The 21,531-nt window shown below is 38.7% G+C and overlaps 1 protein-coding gene across 1 annotated transcript in view; it reads right to left on the bottom strand.

Moving 5' to 3' along the window:
- The window catches only part of MICAL3 (microtubule associated monooxygenase, calponin and LIM domain containing 3), a 190,083-nt gene that overhangs the window by 48,658 nt on the left and 119,894 nt on the right, over window positions 1–21,531 (bottom strand). The window contains exons 26-27 of the mRNA XM_063308572.1: window positions 7,843–8,038; window positions 4,678–4,916 (exon numbers count right to left, since the gene is read on the bottom strand). Of these exons, the coding sequence (XP_063164642.1) occupies window positions 4,678–4,916; window positions 7,843–8,038 (435 nt within the window). The remainder of the gene's footprint in view (window positions 1–4,677; window positions 4,917–7,842; window positions 8,039–21,531) is intronic.

Here is a 21,531-nt window from a genome sequence, read left to right as displayed (position 1 = left end):
AGTTATTTGAAGTAGCTTGAAAGAGAAGACAGGTAAAGATCAGAATTGGGCATGCAAATGTTTCTTTCCACATTGCACATTTATATATTCCACTCTGTGCAAAAAAAAAATCCTTCAGTGATACACACAATACTTGAAGATTCACCATGCCTAAGACTATTAGAAAGGCATCTAATTCAAACGTGTATATTTTATCACTCTTCTTTAACTGCTAATAAAGCTACTGTGTTCACCCAATATGGTTTATAACAGACTGATTTCCTTTGCTCTTTTTGATTAAGCAGCATTTCAAAAGATAACTGCCCAATATGCAACTTAAATCACAGAATAGCAGAAAGAAACTAAGAATGGAGGCAGAATTTTAAATCAGTTTTGTTCTTTTTCATTTATTCACACCACAATCCTATTTTGCTTCCAAGAAATATGATGTGACTGTACAACCATCCCGTGAAATTTTGAAGAGCATCATGCACTCAAGTTCTCTTGTTGAACCATGGCAACTCATGCTGCCAACTGTCCTTGTCCAACACAAGTCCTTGGTAAGTAGAGTTAGTGGTTACACCACCAGAACACACTGCTGGAGAGTTAACAGGGTGAGTTTAATCTGTGAGGTTTAAAACTGCTGGGAAATCATACACAGAACCTTAGCAAGGCTCTCAAAGAGCAGGCCTCACCAGCCATCAGAAACTAAAGCTCGTTAATCTTATGGTTTCTAAGAAAACTCACCATTTCCAATTTTCTTTTAGCCAATCAAGATGATTTGTCTCCCCCAAAACTTTAGACCTACTGGTGAAATTTAACACAAGGGGCTAATATGTTGAATTTCTGAAAATCTATAGCTTAGTATAAACAAGAGGTGTGCTGACTGCATGCTGCTCTGATCACTGGTTATTAATGAATTCTGATAGTCCAGCTGGCATTTGTTTATTGTGTCATCTGAACAAGTTCATTGAAAGCAAGAACAAACTGTGGATCTGGCTTGTTCTATAAAGGACAAAAAACCAGGTTCAAATGTCCCAATAAACAAACCATGGATGGAGTAGCCTGTTTTTACCCACAAATCCTGGTAGGGTCTGTGTGTGAGAAAAACAGCAAGCACTCCTATGCTGCTTGTTCTCTGGCAAGCTATAATTTTTCAAAACTCTGTTTCTTAAAATATATCAACATAGCCATAGTGACTGCTACTGTATCCTCTTCCCTATTTATACCACTGTTTTTGCAGCTGAATGCAAGGTACTAAAAGGAAACAAGATACACTGAATTGTAATAAATGTCACGATAACATGTGAAGGAATCAAATAATATTAAGCCAAAATGGAGGGGACCTTCCAGCTTTTCAAAACAAGTCTTCAAAAACTGAAAACAATTTTTTTCCAGGTTTTCTGGTTAATAAAAAAGAAAGTGTGGATTCTTTTTGATGAACAGATCACTGTAACAAAAATGTCAAGCCATGACATGATTAAAAAAAATTGTTGCAACAGATGCACAGGGAACAAAGCAACGTCACAATGCTGCTAGTCTTTGAATGTTTATGGTTTGACTCATTCCCCAGATAAGCAGCACAGAAAGATGGCATAAAAGTGGGTAGCAACAGGCACATATTTGGCCATGGGATTTAATGAATTTAAAGCTCAGGTGTTTCCAGATTAATCTAGCGGTGGCTCTATTTATCTTATGGAAGAGGCAGAGAACAAGCAAATTTTGTATTTGCTCCTAAGTATATAATATGAAAATGTTGGACAAAGACCAAAGAGAACCAGCTCCAAGTCCCCATCTGACCATGGTGGTTAGGGAGTGAATTAAGCCAGTCTCTATTCCTCACCCCAATTTATCTCACAGAATTATTGCGATGAAACAGTGAAGGGAAACCACAACGGGTACCATGTCGATGTCCTAGAGTAATGTTCTTCAGCCTCAGTAACTTTAAGATGGGTGGACTTCAACTCCCAGAATTCCCTAGCCAGCATGGCTGGCTGGGGAATTCTGGGAGTTGAAGTCCACCCATCTTAAAGTTGCCAAGGTTGAGAAACACTGTCCTATAGGAAAGGAAGGATATAATCCTAATTTTTTTTTTTAAAGAAAGTGATTTGTTGAATACAGCTGTTTGTAAATATGCTGCACCACATGAGACCTGCTCTTTGTGAAAAGGAGCTCCCTTTTTTCCTTAAGGGAAGTGGTGATGGTGCGAGGGTACCTTTAAATGTACCCGTGTCCTCTTCGTTTGAGAGACGCTGAAGCCAGAGGCCTTGCTGAAGTTCTCTCTCCCAAGGATAATACACTCCCTCTACAGCAGGGGGAGGAAGACAATCAACGAATAGCATCGAGACAGACATGAGAGTGAAACAAAGGACAGAGAGTAAGAATGAACACGGAGAAGGCTGGGGAAGCCCACAGAGGCTCCAAGTTGCTTATTCTAAATTGTCCCACACATTTTCAATTTCATAGAGGAATCTGAACATGCGAAGTATGTCCATCTCAAGGAGTAATGGATATATGTCTATCCCACAAAAACGGAATATGCATATATATGTGGACAACAGTGTGTGTGGATTTACAAGCAACGTCCCTGCATCTACGTTCTCTCTAACTAACAGTTTTCTTTATGCAGCAGACGGATCTCTCAAGCAAGGCCTTTGTTGGCTGAAATTCCCTTCTTGTGTTCCATTATTAAAGGAGTTGATCTATGCAAGTCTTGAGAGAGTGATCAAATGCTCTGGCAGTCCATACTTATTTTAAAATCGGAACTGTTTGTTTAAAAAAGATTCTCCGAAAATAACAACATCGGTCTTTTTGCCAGTTGTGATTAAAAACAAGGAAGTTCAATTGTCTTTCTCCAACTTAAAAAAAAAATCAGCGATGCCAGGATCCTATTCACCTTCAAACCAAAATATTCTACAGGCTTATGGTTTTCTACTAGCAGCTACAATAAATATTTACTTACAACTTTTAAGACAGTTGCAAATGTAGCCTGTATACCAAACGGCAGACTCAGACTCACAATCCCATCCTCATCCCCATGAATGAGAGATGGCTGTTTGTCATGTACGGAGTCAGATTATACCACCTCATTTCTCTGCTGGATATAGAAAATATTTGGATTTTAAAAAACAAAAGGAGAAGCCCATGGAGAGGAGCTGGAAAAAAGGGACAAGACTATTATCATTCCTCACAGCATCTGCTGCCCATTTTAAATCTCCAAGAAGCTAGAGAAATCCAGAAAACTGATGCAGAGCATCATTTGCTTTTGGACAGTAAAAACAGCCAGGAATTTGCACTAGGCTTTTGATCTGTCTCATTTTCTTTGTCAGTACAAGTTACAGAACTGGATTCTGTAACTTCATTGATATTTCAGGCTATGTTCATTAGGATATAATTTAAGAATCTTCTTGAAAAGTAGTATTATGACTGTTTACTAGTCTCTTTATGGAGATTTTGGGCCAGCTGAAGTGCTTTGGGAGGAGAGATGGTGGCAGCAGGTACCATCAAGCTGCTCTTCCAAACCAGGAGTTGGGACCAGGATTTGAAGACCCAGAAGGCTTCTGGCAAAGGAGGTATAGAACCACCAACCTTTGACTATGAAGGCCTCAGCAACTGTTACAACATTTACTTGCAATTTCCCAATCGCTACCAGTAGTAATCTCTGGTTTAGGCATGTGACTTTTGTTTCATAATTACCACCATGCTTGAAAGAAGTATTTAGAATTTAAGTACAAAACCAAGGGAAACAAAATTGGGAATTATTTTACATCTGGAATGAAGACATATGCTGAGGTTTGGCTAATTTTTTTCCTGCTGTTATAAGGCAGTAAGTTCAGCTTTCTGATGAACTGGGAACTTAAACTCTTCCAAGACAACTAGTATTGGTTGTAGGTGTTCCATCAGCATCTGTCATAAATTTCCCAGGATTTTTCTATCTTAATTAGCCATAATCTTGAATTCTTCTATTTAATTAGCCATAATCTTGAACCAATTTCCATACAACCTCAAACTCATGAACTCCTTCCTTGATCTTGGTTAACTCCACTGATCTCATTCATTAACAATGAACTGCACTCCCCATCAACCAATGGCCAGGACATAAGAAGACATAGGAAGCTGTCTTACATAAAGTCAGAGCAAATTTAGCATTTTCCAAACTGTTTAGTAACAGCTTCACAAATTTCAGACAGAAGTTTTTCTCAGCCTTCCCTGCAATTGATAGAAGTTGAACATTGAATTTTTGTAGATAATGCATGTGCTCTGCAACAAAGATATGGCTATTTCCTGAAATGTCTGCTTTGGAGGCTGGTTTCCCGGCTCCTAACATTGTGATTCTCTCTTCAGCTTGAGTGCAACATATTCATTCCCAGCTTTTTCTTTTTGGTAAACCCAAACAAGACAACCAAGTATTGTGTTGAAGATATTAAAATCAAAAAGACAATGAAAGATGGATTAGACAAAATACAACCAGAAAAACAGCCATCCATTTGGATCCTATTACTTCCTCAAAGGATTTATCCTCTATCCCCCAGAATTTTTTATATATCAGACTCAGCCAAATTCACTGTTACTTATTAATAGGTAAGCTTTCCAAAGAAAAAAAAACAAGAATTCTACCTGAGGGATTTGTGAACACACATATCTATTCATCAACACACAAATTTATACATAGATGGGAGAAAATAATCTATTACTAACCTTCACTAGAGACTTCTTCTTCCTCCTCCTCTTCCTCCTCCTCCTCTTCTTCCTCCCCTTCTTCATTATCATGGTTTTTCTCAGCCTCCAGCTCCTCCTCACTCTTCCCCTTCAACATGGCATGTATTCGCACAGCCTCTTTCCAAGGAACACCACCCAGATCAGAGGTAGGTTGCCTGGGCTGCTCTGCTGTCTCCTCCTCCTCCTCTTCCTCCTCCTCCATCTCAGATTCTGAACTACTGTTGGGAAAAACAGGCAAGAGGCATGTTGAAAGACTTTCAGCTAATAATATTTTCCAATAAGCACAACCAAAAGAAACTGTCTTGGACCAGATTAGAATACCTAACCATTTAACCTGGTATTGTGCACTCCAGCTGCCAATAGCTCTTTGGCATCTCAGATACAGATTTCATATACTATATTAATGTATTATATTCATTCATTTCAACTGAAGATTCCTGGGATAGAATGAGGGATCATGCAAAACATACAGTTAGTGCTGAGCTATGCTTTTTCCGTGATCCTGAATTTCCAAAAGATGAGAAGCTGCAGCTGAGATCATGCATCCCAGTGGTCTATGGAAATTTCCCATTCCATTTTTTTTCTTTCTACTTATTTTAATGGAGTAGAAGCCACTGGGGGTGAATGCATTCCCACATTCATAAACAACCTGAAGTTCAGTTTCTTGGGTACTCTGTGGTATAAAGGCAAAACTTAATCTAGAACTTTATTTAGAGGAACTGATTTACTAAGAATAGGGATATAACAACCAGATGCTTTTCAGATGTGCATACTTCAATACCGATCATCAGCAGCCAGCGTGGCCAATGGGCAGAGACTATGAGAACAATTGTCCAAAACATTAGAAGGGCCCAATATTACTTATTCCTGAGTTTAAATGTGCTATCTATATAAACTTCATCATTAAATAAACTATCCATATAAACTTCATCAAACGTTCTGTGATGGTCTCATTTGCCACCTGCACCGAAAAAATGGGTGTACCTGTATTTTTTCCACTTATGAAACTCTTTGTAATCTTCTGCTCTATGAGTGGAAAGAGAGTTTGAGAATAGCATTTTTAAGTTTTTTCTCTCCACAATTCATGGTCTGCATCACTTAAATGTCTGTCTCTCATTTAAAACCCATGCCTTATTAATACATTTTAAATAATGGTCTCCATTTGGAAAAAAAACAAAACAATCACCCAAATTTAGAGATTCATCCATATTCATTATCTTCACTAAAAATCTCGCTAGATCATCACATTCTTCTTTTCTGATTCTAAATCCCAGGAACCCATTCCTGTTTCTTTAGCTCAGACTTCACCAAAGTGGTCAACCCCCAGATACATGAGTTTGATGTGGCCATGTTGGCTGCGGAATTCCAGCATCTGAAATCTAGCCATCAGGAAGGGACTAGGCTGGAGAAGGCTGTGTTAACCTATTTATCTTAGGATCTTCTTTTTCTCTTCATTTTTACTGAACAAGGTCTACTAAGTAATTCTCATGGGCAATTCATATTTGCTAGTGTTGTGGTTAAGATTAGGACTTGGAAGAATGAGGTTCAGGTTCCCACTTGACCATAAGGTTCACTGGGTGATGCTGGGTCAGTCATTCCAACCCACTTCACATGGTAGTTATCTTCAAGGTGAAATGAGGAGAGACCTACAAGAATATCTCCTTCACTTCTCAAAAGCAAATTGGGATATAAGCACAAATACAAATCAAAACAATAAAGATATTTACAGTACAACTCATTTCAATTAGACATATAGCATTAGGAATTCATACTACATTTTTCCTATTCTCTTTGCTTGGTTTATTCTGTTTTTCTAAACGACTGCCAATCTTTATTTGTTGCTTAGACTTCTATCTTCCTCAAATAGCATTTGTGCAAACAGATTCTTCAAAAAATACAGTTGTTAAGTAAAATTATGGGCAAACTGAACACACGTAAACCATCTGGGAATTTTATCTAGAGTATGACAGAAATCTGTAATTTTTTGAACTTCCAAGAATGTATCGCCCCCCACCCCCCGCAAAATATTTAGGTCAATATCTCTTGAAAAAACAACATTTTATTTCAGTATATTACTTTGTCAGATAACAAATCCTCATGAAAGAATGCTGGCTTTATTTCTTTGAAAGACAAAAAAGTTTGTTGTCACTTAATAATAGAGTATAACTCCCAGAGTAAGTACTCTAGCTGAAACCTATGAATTAAATTGAGTTCTTCCATTCTTTCTCTACATTATTTTTATTTTAACCATAAATGAGTGAGTGAAGGAAATGTGAAGGCAATTTGATTAACTCTTTCCTTCTTGGAATTCTTCAGCTCACAATTATCCTCCCAAATAATAAACTGGCTGGAAAATGATCATAAGGAAAAGGTTTAAGCAGATGTTGCACATTATTCTATATAAATGGGGCTTATTATTTTGAGGATTTTAAAAACTGTAATGTGAAAGATTTAAACAGTTCCCTTTAAGATGGTTGAGTGAACCTCCTAGTACTAAATGGGTCACTGACAACACCATGTACTAGAATCAAGGATGTCCACTGCAATGTTTGGGTAGCTTTTGTACTTTTCTTAGAATATAGTATTAATACCTGGGGGAGTTTTTCTTTTTACAGAAGGAGGCTTACAAACCTTTTCTGTAAAAAAAGTGGGAAATTGCATGCTTCATAATTTGGCTGTTTGCCAATTTGAATTTAGGGCTGGACGCAAGATGTAGCCTGTCGGTTGCCTACTTATTTGAACACTTCCTGGGTTCGGATCCTTCATTCCATTTAAGTACCCCAAGATCTTGAACCTGAAGAAGTGTTATATAAATGAAACAAAATGCAAATCTTGTTTGGACTTACTGAGTTTTACAAGACAAGAAGAGTAAGAAACAGCAGTAAACACTATTCAGGGGAAAATGTGTCCTCTGATAAAAATGGTTGAGATCACCAAATAGAAGGTGACAGATTTGTAAGACTTGAAGAGAAACCAGAGTATAATAGTGACCTTATAAGGGAACTCAAAACTCATTGTTCTTTTCAGTCTGTGGTGCCACAATATGTTAACAGATATTTTGCTAGTTAATTTGAGGGGGCATATTTGGCACTGGCTGTAGAAAACTAGCTACAGAAGCTTTTAAAGATGCCCAAATAAAATAACCTGCTGGGTACATCCTCTTCTGTTCCTTTGTCTAGCACGCTGCTGAGGTTGTGTTCCGCCAATGTCTCCTCTGGCACTTCTTCCAAGTCTTCTTCCCGTTGCACCGAGAGGCGATAGTTCTCCAATTCAATCCGTTCCGGTGTGCCACGCAGTCTCTTGGCAAGACTGGGTTCCTCTAGGCCATTTACATTGGGAGCTGGAAAAGAATTAACAACTAACCAACCAACCAAAAGATATGATGAGCACCGATGCAGATCATGCAGGCAAATCTGGAATAATAGTCCCACCAGAATGCTAAACTGGTGGCTTCCGATTGGGGTCTGACTACAGGATACTCATGATAAAGTAGGCTTTGAAAGCAACTTGCAAGAGGGGAAGTGTGTTCTGTGGAAAATGACAATTTCCTTGTATCCTACGAAAACACGATAGAAATCTGTCTTTTTCTCCTTTTGGACTGCATAAAAGATAGCACGCGATGTTACTACCTCAATACTCAACAACAGCTGTCTTTTGAACCTGGTGTCCTTCAGGTATTTTAGACTCTGCTCATGCCAGCTGGGGACTGTAAGAACCAAGCTGAAACACGTTTGGTGTAGTGTAAGTAGAACACACTGGGTCACAAAGCACAGATAGCCACAGCATCTCAGCATGAATTGTTGGTTTAAAAACCTAGTGGCTACATCTGAGGAAGCAGTTCTGGTACTAGGGTTGACACATGCAAACCATTCTCAGAGACGAACAGCAGCAGCAGTGGCTTGTGATGGCCTAGTCATGGTTATGTCATGGTCTTTCATGGCTGAGTTCTAGTCCTACCTTTGGGCCAGTCAATCACTCTCAGCCCCACTCACCTCATAGGGTTGTTGTTGTGGGGAAAATAGGAGGAGAAAGGAGTATTAGGTATATTTGCCGACTTGAATTATTTATAAAAAATAATAAAGGCGGGGTAAAAAAAAATCTGTCTTGTCTTGTCTTGTCTCTTGAGGGTGGAGTAGTGCCAGCAGATTGCATCAGTTTTAGTGCTACTGGATCTGGGCTGCAAATATTTAGTTGACCACAAGAAAGCAGCAAAGAGAGTTTTCTATATCTCTCTACTGTCATCTAGTGGCTGCCCTAGTCAGTACACACTGAGGCTCTGCCATACTCACCAGCAGCCCACCTCCATTTGCTGTTCCCCCCACCCATCATTCCACCCCACAGGAGACCAGAACTGAGTGGCTGGTTGGTTTTTTGTTTGTTTGTTAAAGATTGAAGGTCTAGCCAAGGGTCCCCATGCCTGCAAGCCCAACCACTGCTTTGACTGTATTTACACCACTGATCACCAATTAGGGAAGGCTACTCTACCACCCAGTTCTGCTGTGTGTGTCAGATGGAGCCATATACCAAAATATTGTGCTCTGCAATAAATTATTAACACTGATTTAAATCCAAATAATCAACAGTTTCAAATGAGTATTTCCCCTTCAATTACCCTGTTAATGAAGCCACAGATCAACCATGGGGAGCTGTCTTTTCTAAGAGCAACCTCTCCAGTTATGTCAATATGCTTGGGACTATATATGCTTCTTGGGACTATGTTCTTGGGACTATGTATGTTTGGGACTATATTCTAGCTTCTTGATTTAAAAAATGCTAAGAATGAAGATAAAAATCACTTATTTGGTTGCACATTTTTTCCACTTTACCTAAAATATTCCCAAGATACTCCCCATTTTCTGTTAATTTTGTTTTTGTTTAAATAAACTCTCCAAACAACAATCATTTTCAATTATATTTTTCAAAGAATAAGTCAGGGATTGCCTAAGATCCTTGCTTGTATTAGCAGCAAATATAGTATGGGATCTAACAACTGCTGTTTTTACAAGGTGAACGATTAGGATGGGATGAAGCATCCTTTGGGAATCAGTGGACCCATTTAGAATAGCATACTGTGGGTGCTCTCTGAAAATTGCTACCCAATGGGGTACTTGGATTTTCACCAACTAGCTGCCCTGGTGAGCATGGCAGGTCAAAACACTCATTTATCAAAAGGCAAACTGGCTGGATTGGTCTCCTCTGTTTTCTCTATCCCCCAGAACAATCTCTACAAACTTAATTTTTTATTTCTGGGAACGCTTCTAAGCAAAGCTATGGGCTGCAGCCACACACTATTTTTGTTTTCTATGAATGCCGATGGGGCTTTTGTAAAGCCCAGAGGGAGTCTTTTAAATTAAAACGACCAGAAGTTGACACTAGCAGGATGTCAGCTTCTCATTTAACATTCTTCTAATTTAAAAATAAATCACAAAAACAAGTCAGATAATACTGAGTTCTCTATGGCCATATTGCTGATCCTTGATTTACTGAACGCTTCTCCCTCCAGATGGTGCTGACTACAATTCAAAACTTGCCTCTTCCTTGTCTGCATTGGCTTGGTCTATTAAAGGATGATAGTTCAGGAACACTTTAAAAGTCAGTTTTAGAGCATCAAGTACATCTCACATACTAGGTTTTGAATAACAGATAGCTTTGTAACTTAGGTTATATGAATAATTATCAGTACTAATGAGGTTTGCACCTACAAAGATTCTCATATGGGAATGTTCTCCAGCTGCTTCAGTGCCTCCTACCTGGAAAGAACTACCAGAAAGAGTTAGGCAGGATGGTCATATGAATGGTCAGAAGACCAAACAAATAATCTGTTACAGATACACAGAACAAAGGACAGCCCTGTAGAAAGAAGCATCAGTTATAGAGTGGATATCAGACCAATGATGTTTCAGAGGTGGATGAGGTGGCTCTCACTGAACCTCTACAGGTGTCCTAAAATGATATCCCTGTAGATGAAGCTGCAGAAGCTGCAGTTGACCTGGTGAAATGACCATGAGCGCCCTCTGGAAGAGGTGAACCAATAATGCAAAAAGTGAGCTAGTTCATCTCAATGATCAAGTACAAAAAGTGTCATGCTTAGACAGGGAGGCTGTTACATGGATTAAAATGACAAGGAAGAACCTGAGAGATTTACTCATAGTCTTATGTCTAGCTGAAGACAATCCCAAAATACATCAGACACATAGGCAGTATAAGATGGGAGTCTAAAGGGGTACCAGGATTATGAAAAAACACCAGGCCACTAAAACTTGTGACACTTGGGAAGCAGAGAAAATTTGAAGAAAGAATTCATCACAGAAGATAATCTTGTGTTTATGCAAAATTACGTAGAACTGACACTGTTTACTAGTATGGCAGGCAGAAAAGCAGTTTTCATGGTGAGGAGATGTAAGGCTCAGAAGACCCTTGGCTCTGGATGATGAGTGAGCAAGGATGATGGAAAGACTCCAAGAAGGGGCCCATTTAGTAATAGGAGGAAACAAGCTATGGAAGAGAAATCTAAATTGTTTAACTACAGAAGAAAAGAAAATTGATGATCCTGACCTAAGTAGAATGAAACACTGAAATTGCTGCTCAAATAAACCCTAAGTGATAAATAGTGTCTGTGTTTAACACTTAACAGAAAATGAAGACATGTCTCTGCTGACAAAGAAGGAGGATTGGTCTGTTCCTAGCAAGTAGAAAGGCAAAACCTATTCCATTTTGCTTTATAATAGCACAAAGTACAAGGTCTCCTTCAGGTTTTAAAGATACTTTGAACGAAGAAGACGAGTTTTGGAGAATATCCACCAGACAATGAGGCAAAGACTCATGATCCATAAATAGGACTTCAGTATTTGCAATCTTTCTTAAAATCAGCAGGAATTGGGTCAGGCTGGTGTGGAAGGACCTGAAGGAGGGATTGGCTTGGACTTTATTTTATTTTTTTGACATCTTGAGGCTGGAGAACCAAATTGGCACGATCTGGAGCCTTGTGACTCCCCCCTCCAAAGTAGACACTACTCTTAGGGGTCTGCTCCCAAAAGGAAGCATAGAGCTGAGATGGCCCATGCCTGTGTGTCTGTGGTATGAAGTTCTAGTAATAAGATCAACATTTGACCCCTTGGCCTTCTCCAGAGTGAAAAAAGAACTTTGGCTGTCTGTGAGCTGGGGGATTCACAGCCAGAGTAAGTTCAGACAAACAGCTTCAAAGCTATAGATTTTGAAGGGCTGGGGCTGGAAGATATTGAAGAAGAACTGTGAGCTACAAATGGTAGTTCATTTTTTTAAGAAAGAGGAAAGGGATATGCTCAAGTCACAGTATACAAAAGCATGCTCCACACAAGGTCACCCAAGCGGCCAAGACAAAGAGTAACTGAAACAATTTTGGCAGATAACTGCTACATTGATAGCTGAAGGAAGAGGGCTGCCATCTTTCAGACCAGCTAGAGAAAGTTCCAGAATGAAAATCTTCTTGGGTGCAAATCCATTAGTGTGATACACAGAGACCATGAAAAATAATAACTGGTTCTCAAATATCAGCCTTTGCTCAAACTGATATTGAATAGTGTTAGATACTGGGAAGAAAAAAAAAGGAAAGGAGAGGAAAGGAAAGGAAAGGAAAGGAAAAGCAATTACTATGTTTTTACTGGCCAGAATTAGATTAGCATTTTGATCAGGAGGTCTTTCCAATTCCCAATGGTTATCCCCAAAAGCCTACTACAAACCAAACCAGACCAAAAACAACTACACGTCCAACATACAGAGCATTCTGATATGCAGCTTATCAGGTAATCAATTCCTGATAATCCATATTATTAATAAATGCAATAATGATGCTTTATCCTATGGCAAATATAAGCTATTCTATATTAAATATTCCTAATATTCCTATTCAGCATGAAGTGCCAACGATTTCACTAGTACTTCATGATTTCATTGGCACTTCACATATTTTAAATTATTACCACAAATTCCAGCTACATTATCCTCCTTTTGTCATTATCTCTAACAGGTGTCAGATATAATTCCTTGAATCCTGGCCACTGACAAATAAAATGATCAATAGCAGGCACTTGGATCCAAAGTACGATGGAACTTCTAACTCCATTATTAGAATAATTAAAAACCTGAGATATGTCAAGGACACATTGTAATTTTGAGCACCCTTTAGCAAAATAAATGCTCATATATGTAACTTCACTAAGTATAGTTGGCAGAGGCATCCATAAAACATTACTGAATTCCATAAAAATCAACAACGCTTTATTTGAAAAGTCCCTTAGCCAAAGCCCAACTAAGGGGAAAAAATGACAATCTGCAAGTAAAGGAATGTTAGTGTGTCTGAATACGACATGTTTCCACAGAGGAATCTAGGAACAAGACTGTTGGAAAGTATGGAACAGTATGACTGTTTTGCATAGACTGTACTTATCTTATTCTCTCTGAACAGCACGCAAGTATTTGCACTCTATTACGATAAATTCTTCATTCACTAGATAACCTACTGGAGGACTGGAAACAGTGGCTACAAGTTTCCAAGGAAGCTCAATGCTGTTACATTACTCACTTTCAAAAGAGGCTAATTAGACTAATTCTCGGGCCCTCAGTGTGCCTACAGATCTCTTCCACTGTGCCTTCCAGTTCTGTCATGGCAGGCATTTTGTGAGTTAGTAGCTCTCCCGCCCATAGTAGCCAAAGTAAAAGTACAGAATAGATGTCACCTGCCTTAGCATTAGTATTTGTGTATGCATGTGTCTTGGATGTGTGTGTATGCATGAGGGAATGCATACACATGTGTGTGTACGCATGAGGGAATGTATGTGTGTGTATGCATGAGGAGCAGGGAGCATGAGGGAATCTTGGAACTGTAGTGAATTACAAACTGAATATGATACCACACTGTGATGCAACTGCAAAAAAGGGCATGCCATTTTATGCTCTATCAACAGAAGGAAGTTTCTAAATCACAGGAAATAATTAACCTACTTTGTTTTGGCCTTGATGGGACCCCATCTTGAGTACTCTATTTAATTCCAGAGATCATGCTAAGGATGCAGTGAATCTGGAACAGATTCAGAAAAGGGCAATAGAACTAGAAACGAAGGCCTATGAAAAGACTGAAGGAATTAGCAGTGCTAGCCTTGAGAAGAAAAAAACGAGAGAGGTATGACAGCATTCTTCAAATATCTAAGGAGAAGGTAAAGCTTGTTTTCTACTACCCCAAAGTTCAGGACATGGAACAATGGATTAAGTTACATGAAGGTAGATCCCAGTTAAATGTTAGAAAAAGCTTCCTAATGTAAGAGTAGTTCAACAGTTGTGATGGTATGTGGGAATGACCTTGGGAGACAGGGGGAAGAGCCACAGCCAGGGGAAGGTCAGATAAGAGGCAGCTTAGCACACAGAAAGAATGTGGGAATGGCAAACATCTCAGAAGGGACCCTCCCTAGTTTCTTGGGCTGTAAAGGTGACAGGAGAAATGTACTTTTAGGTTTCCAAGATTCTGCTAATGTAACCTTACAATAAAGTAGAATTAGTTCATCTGGGCGTGCTTCCTGTTTGGACTACCTTGCAAGGCTGACAACAATGGAACCAACTGGCACATCTCCTTCATTGGATGTGTTCAAACAGAGGTTAGACAGCCATCTGTCTGGGAAGTTTTAATTTGAATTCCTGGAGGGAGCTGGGGGATACTTTCAACTCTATGAGTCAACGAATTCTAGACTATGACCCCAAACCTGGGTAGTTAAAAATCCATTCTCAACTGTCTCCAAATATGTATTGTCAGGGGTATAGCCACTGAACATGATCCTGCTCATCCCATAACAATTTTCAGATATGAAGGTGAAAATACGGATGAACAAATGAGCTCTTCTTCCATTATGAGCCTCTGGAAGGCAGGAAGTAATATTGAAGATGCAAAATGGCTTCCTGGAGTCTCTAGAAGTGGAGAACAGTATTATGCCATATAACATAGATCTTGAGTCACATTGAAGGTTCACAAAAAATTACGTTGGGAAAAAGAGCAGGAAGAAGGGGAAGGCTGGGCTAGGCTGGTTTGGAAACCCGTGGGGATTTCAGTTGGTTGGCATTTATAGGGTTGTAGAGCAGTAAGGTTTTTTTCTCTGTAATTTCTCTGAGATTCACCTTAAAAGAATACTTTAAATTCAAGCACCAATAATCCATGTGAGAATAGATCAGCTGAGGTGTTTTCTATTTCACATTAAATGGAATTTCTATCCTGCTGGCAATATTTATTTATTTATTTATTCATTCATTATTTTCTATCATGCCTTTATTATTTTTATAAATAACTCAAGGCAGTGAACATGCCTAATACTCCTTCCTCCTCCTGTTTTCCCTACAACAACCCTGTGAGGTGAGTTGGGCTGAGAGAGAGTGACAGGCCCAAGGTCACCCAGCTGGCTTTCAGGCCTAAGGCGGGACTAGAACTCTCATACCACGCCTGACTGGCGGTTGGGCTGAGAGAGAGGGACTGGCCCAAGGCTACCCAGCTGGCTTTCGTGCCTAAGGTGGGACTAGAACTCTCAGTCTTCTGGTTTCTAGCCGAGCACCTTAACCACTAGACCAAGCTGGCTCTGAAATATCTGAAAGGCACCAGCTGCAGACTTAGGTCTCTGGTCATAGAGATTTTTAGTCTTAAGAATATGAGCAGAAAGTGGCCATCTTTAGCTCAATTGCTAGAACCAGGGCCCAAACACATCTCTGTTCATGTAACCATTAATGATGTGTCCCTGGAAACTTCCTTAACTTCAAATAACTACATGGATATTCTTGGTTAAAATATGGAAATAGTTTGCCATTACCTTCTTCTCTTTCAACTTCCCAGTCAAGCCTACAGCCTCAGTATTTCTGGGAGGTGTCCCATCTACATAGTAACCAAGTACAGCCATGCTTAGCCATTTCAAAATCATCCAGAATCAGATAGGTACTAACACTGTCATGATATGTAATTTTTGTGAATTGCCTTGCTGTTGTTGCTGCTGTTATCACAGCAGAGCAACAGAACCATAACCGTTTTATTTAGAGAGTCATTCATTTCATTTTCTGATCTTTTTCAATATGGAATTATAAACTCCCTCCCCTCAAAGTCAATTTCTCTTGTAAATTCACCATTAACAGCAATAATACTTTGGGTGGCTCGACTGTTGTTTTTCCATAGTAAGATGCCAATAGTATTGGAGGAGTCCTAGCTCGTTCAAGTGTCTTTCAGCTTTTTCTAGAGTTTTTGGCAATGTTAAGATATCTTGGATAGTTCAGTCACATAATGTTGTAGTGTTTGTTCCAATAAGACCCAGGAAGTCCTGGGAACCTGTCATACTGAAGAAGCATAACAACTATAATTGTTATCTCACGTGTTCTTCACGTATGTTTCATTTTGAAACAGGTTATCAGATCTGGTGTTGTATGCTAGGGTGTGGGTGTGGGTGTTTGTGTGTCTTCAACTCCTTTGCAACTGCCTGGACAAGTCCCTGCAGTTTTCTTGGCAATGTTTTCGGAAGTGATTTGCCATCACTTTCTTCTTCCTAGGGCTGAGAGAGAGGGACTGGCCCAAAGCCAGCCAGCTGGCTTCATGCTTAAGGTGGAACTAGAAATTACAGTTGTCTGGTTGCTTGCCTGGTGCCTTTAACCACTACACCAAACTGGCTCTCCTGTATGCTAGCACACTGTATTTTACAGAACTAATGACATACTTTTTAATATGTTTTCTTTTTACTGCAACATTGAGTCAACCTCACTGTTTCTCTGTTATCTGGGGATCTATTTAAAAATTGTTTCCTTTAAAGCCTAACCCATCAAGACTGCCATTGCCATATGAACCAAATTTATCTGAATAGAGCCTACAGGTAGTTTGTAGAGCAGATACTTAAGACAGTGGTCAGTTTGAATTCCCAGCATTTCCAGTAAGGCCGGGGAGGGGAAATCTTAATGATCTACAGAGCTACCGTCAGTAGTTATTATCAAACCAGATGGACCACTGCTTGGACTCTGAAATTAAACAGGTGGGTAATGCAGGCTCTGGTCATTTCAACCCTCCATCCAAGTCTTTCATAGTCTTTTTTCCAAGATTCTCACTTTGATCTTTCACTCTTAGCTTGGATGTTTGAAAACTTATCAGATAGCATAGTGAGAATTTGCAAACTAAAACCACTCTTAATTACAATTTTATTGCTGTTTATTCTATTTGGTTGGCAACGTTAAATAAACTTTTGATGTTTTCTTGTCTGCAACCTCAACTCTTCCTGCAACATGATACAAGCTGTTAAAAATAAGATTTCAAAACTACCATCCTGACCGGTAATTTTTCATTCAATTCACAGGGTGCACACTGCACAAAGATTCAAGGTTTCCTTCAAAGTTCACTAAAGAAGGAATACGAATGTGATGCTGGGTCAAATGTTATGGCTGCAACATAAGAAGAAGCCAAAGAGATGATGTTTTAAAAAATAAATGAAGAACCAACCCCAAAAAGAGCAGCAATGATGTATCATAACTATTGAAAATCTGTTCCTTATATAAGTTTAGACCAGTATTTCTCAACCTTGGGGACTTTTAAGACATGTGGACTTTAACTTATGCATATTGGCTGGGGAATTCTGGGAGTTGAAGTCCACATATCTTAAAGTCCCCAAGGTTGAAAAACACTGGTTTAGACTGTTCTTTTACAGTCCTTGCAGTCTGGCTGTCACAACTAGATTTTTCAATGCACTTAGAGAGGAAAGGATACAAAAGGAAAGTTTTAAAAATTCTGTTTATTTAAAAAGTATTTAAATATCTCAAGATCTGCGTAATGCATGTTTGTGATAAGAAAGAGGCTGCAAAAGCTCGCAATGGTACAGTAGAAGCATTAGAAGATCTCATAAGTCTCAGAATGCTGATGTGTTATGGTCAATATTATTTTGAAATATGCTACCATATTCACACTGGACCAATTCAAATATGGTTGAGCTAAGAGACACCATACCTCAGGAAGGGTAGAGGGAAAGAGAAAGAAAAAAATTGCAGATTTTTTGCAGATGTCAGAACTTCAAAAAAGATTGCAGATGTCAGAACTTCCATTTTTTGCTGAGCAAAAAGTGGCAAGCGCTGTTTCAGATCAATTAAACATATCTTATTTCAGCTTCTTAGATATGTTGTAGCAGACAGTGTTAGCTGAGTGCTTTTCCTATTTAAGACACCATCTTCAAAAGAAAAGAAAGGCATGAGTGTGTGTGTTGTGGGGAAGTCACTCAGTGCTTGCAGCCATATCCTTGGCTTTTAAATTTTGTCTACCAGCCAGAGATAACTGATTGGGGCAGTGTAAAAATACTGTAAAACAAAATAAATAAAATCATGTCTAAGTACTGCATCTAGCCAGAAAGTATGGGAATAGCTCAGATGTCCTAGTTTCTACCTTCCCCCATTCCTGACATTTTTTATGGTGTGGTGCAGACTTGAAGAGAGTTACGTGCCACTGCATGTAAACTGGTTGTAGGATGGGAGGTTCTAATGGACAAGTTTTCTAGCTGAATGTATGTTCATTTCAAAGCCAGATCCTGAACAAACATAACACGAGCTCCATGTAACTTGCAAGCATGTTAAGAAATGACGGATTTATAACCCATTTAGTATCCAGTGTTCTTTGGACTGAATTATAAAGTAATGTAAACTGAAAGCTAATAAAAATAACTAAAATAACACTGGGGAAAAATAAAATATGGTATGTAAAACTTATAATATTAGCGTAGTCTAGACACTTTAAAATGTCAACACTTAACAGTCTTGGGAGAAGGAGAATGAAAATGAAAGCAGTGTCAATGGCAGGCAAGCCTTTCTTGTGAGGACACCCCACAGTTAAAGAAGCCCTTATCCCTTCTAAACTGTCTTTAGCTTAATTTAGTGGGGACACCTGGAGGGAAGGGTATGTTAGAACATATGGAAGGACACGTTCCTTTAGATATTCTAATCTTAAAATGAGTTTAAAGGCCAGAATTAACATTTGAATCAGGCTCTGGAATGAGCTGGAAGATAATGCAGCTTAAACAAGAACTGGCATTGAACAATCATATTAACCAGCTCCAGTTAATAATTTAGCAGCAGCTGAATTTTACACCAAATGATCTTTCCAAAACATCTTTAAAGGATTCCACTTAAGATGCGCTGCAACAAGCCAAATGGAAATTATCACATATGTAGCCAGCGCCAGGAAATCCTTGTTCAGACTTCACTGCAGGTATCAGTTTGGGGTGATAAAACTGCTTGCAGCCACGGAGGCCATTTGTGCCTTCTCAGATGATACATCCAGGAGGATCCTTTCTCCAAGGGAGTACAATCCCCTCCTGAACAGGTTGGAGATCACACAAGACAGATGACATAACCAACAAAAATGTTTCTATCTTGTCTGGATTTAATTTCAGTTTATAATGCTCATCCAATTCATTATGCCACTCAAGCATCATCCACTGCTGGGTTGGATAAAAAGGAGAAATAAGTTAGCATCATCTGCTTAATGATGACTTCTCAATCTTAGCAGCTTTTGGTAAAACTCCTCATTGGTTCTTGTAGATTCTGATACTATTGGTGATAAAACTGAACTTTGAGGAACCCTGTGATGCAACTGCAGTGGAACAGAGCAATAGTCTTCCAGCATGATCTTACAGAAATGTCCAATGAAGGGGGAAACTATTGCAAAATTCAAATCAAGATGAACCTCAGATCAAAGCAACCAATCTAGAATGTATATTCAATTGTATCAAAAGCTTTCAGAGTCCAAGAGAACCAACAGCTGGCAAAAATCATTCTATACTCTATCAAAATCAAATGGGGCCTAAAACTTCATTGAAAGAGCTATAGAGTAGCTCTATAGGGGGGGAGATGGGCGATGTTAGGAATTTGAGAAATAAATAAATATAGAGTATCAGTTTGATTCACAAGTACTTGTAGCTGCTACTACTCTTTAGCACCCCAAAAAAGGATCGTTATAAACTGATTTATAGTAGTCTATCCCTTCTCTCTCCAGGTTAGATTTCTTGAAGAACTTGCCTGATTATTGGGTTTTCAAAGAGACTAGTATTGCTTTTTCTCTTGAAGTGGAATTTATAACCTTCAGGCTTAAATGGCCAACATTTTCTTCATATAATGTATATAAGAACAGATGAACAAGGTTTGAGCATAAAATAATCAAACTCATGTTAGAACCCTGTCTGCACCCTTGGTTTACAAGAAATGGACCAGAACTCCTTTAATAAAACTGCACTAACAGTGGAGTCCAAATTGTGCTAGATTCCAGCAATGTTGCCTTCAAAGTAAAATTACTTATATATAATGTTCCTCAAATTACTAAGTGCAGCTGAGAAAGAAAGGTTCCTGGTGCATTTGGTAGCATTTGGTACCACAATGCCATTTAACACAACTGTGGTTTCATATGCAGTAACTAGTTTGCCTTCACCTGACATGAGTTACATTTCAGCCCTATTGGAGACCAAAGATGACCTAGAAGTTCACCATACAGAAGACTTATATATGTTTATTGCTCTCCCTTTAAATAATAAGAAACATTTCTCAGAAGAGAAAAAGATTTATCTACTTCATTTGGAACTCTTGAGAAAAACTAGGTGTTCAGGAGCTATGACATTTTCTTACTGCATCATGAGTTAAGTGTACCAAAATATTGACATAGTAATGTCTTCCAGAGTTCAAACACTTCATTCCTTATTCTTGACATAATCCTGCCATATTTTCTTTGTGGCAGAAAGTGCTGCCACTATGAGAAAACCATTATCAGTATTCTACAACAAAGTGGGAAATATCTCCAGTGATTTAGTTGTGTCCAAAGTATAATGGGCAAAATACTTGAGGTTAATTTGTACATTATTTTCATTTATTCAGTGGTCAATCATTAGAATCTGTGAGGATTTAATTTATGTACAGTATTCTTAATATAACAATACCACATCAACCCACTGGGGGAAAATGGTATGGATTCAGCAATTTTTGTTCTCTTTTGCTTGACTCCTTGTTTTACTGTTCTACAATTTAACTCTCCTAAGTTAAAAAAAATCAGAGATAAAAGATGTGCAAGGTCATTCATTCATTCATTCAATTTATGTAGCTGCCCGTCTTGCAATTGTGACTGGGCAATGAACACAGAATTAAAAACCAATAAAGAACAAAAACAAAAAGAATAAATAATAATAAGCAGTAGTAAGATGAAAGACATGAGCACAGTTCATGCACAGCTGTCTGCTTTATGCACAGATGTATGGGATGCATTACTTTAAGGTACCCTATTTGGGATTCTTCAGATACTGTAGAATCACAAATGGAAATGCAAATGCTGAATTGTGCCAAGCAAACCTTTATTCTCCCAAATCTTGCTATAGAGTATATTTATTTAGTGCTAGACTAAGCTTAATTTCATTGTAGTAGGCCAGCTGCAGAACCTCCTGAAAGTCTTCATCCCCAACCACTTCAAGCTGAAGTCACAGAAGATAAACAAGGGAATAGAAAATAAACACTCAGAAACCTGAATATCGCTTGGAATTTATTTCCTTTTTTAAATGTGAGATGTTAACAGTTGCACAAAAACATATTGGTTTCACAGCAGGAAGAGATCCAAAATTACAAAATGTAAACATGCACACGTACCATCGCCCCCACAATAAGTGCAAAAAACAAAAGCTGAAAGTAAGGTGCAACATTTCAGGTTGTAGATGTGAGGCTTTTTGGAGCACATTCCCCTTTCCTTCCTGAGTCCCAGTCTAAATCTCAAGTAGGCTGATGTTTGTCAAGATTGCATTTCAAAAGCCGAGTGGTTTAAATAAAAGCACCTTGGAGTGA

Source organism: Candoia aspera, chromosome 7, assembly GCF_035149785.1.
Source record: "Candoia aspera isolate rCanAsp1 chromosome 7, rCanAsp1.hap2, whole genome shotgun sequence".
Classification (NCBI taxonomy): Eukaryota; Metazoa; Chordata; class Lepidosauria; order Squamata; family Boidae; genus Candoia; species Candoia aspera.
The sequence above is the reverse complement of the archived record's forward strand: the minus strand, read 5'-3'. Positions and strand labels throughout refer to the sequence as shown.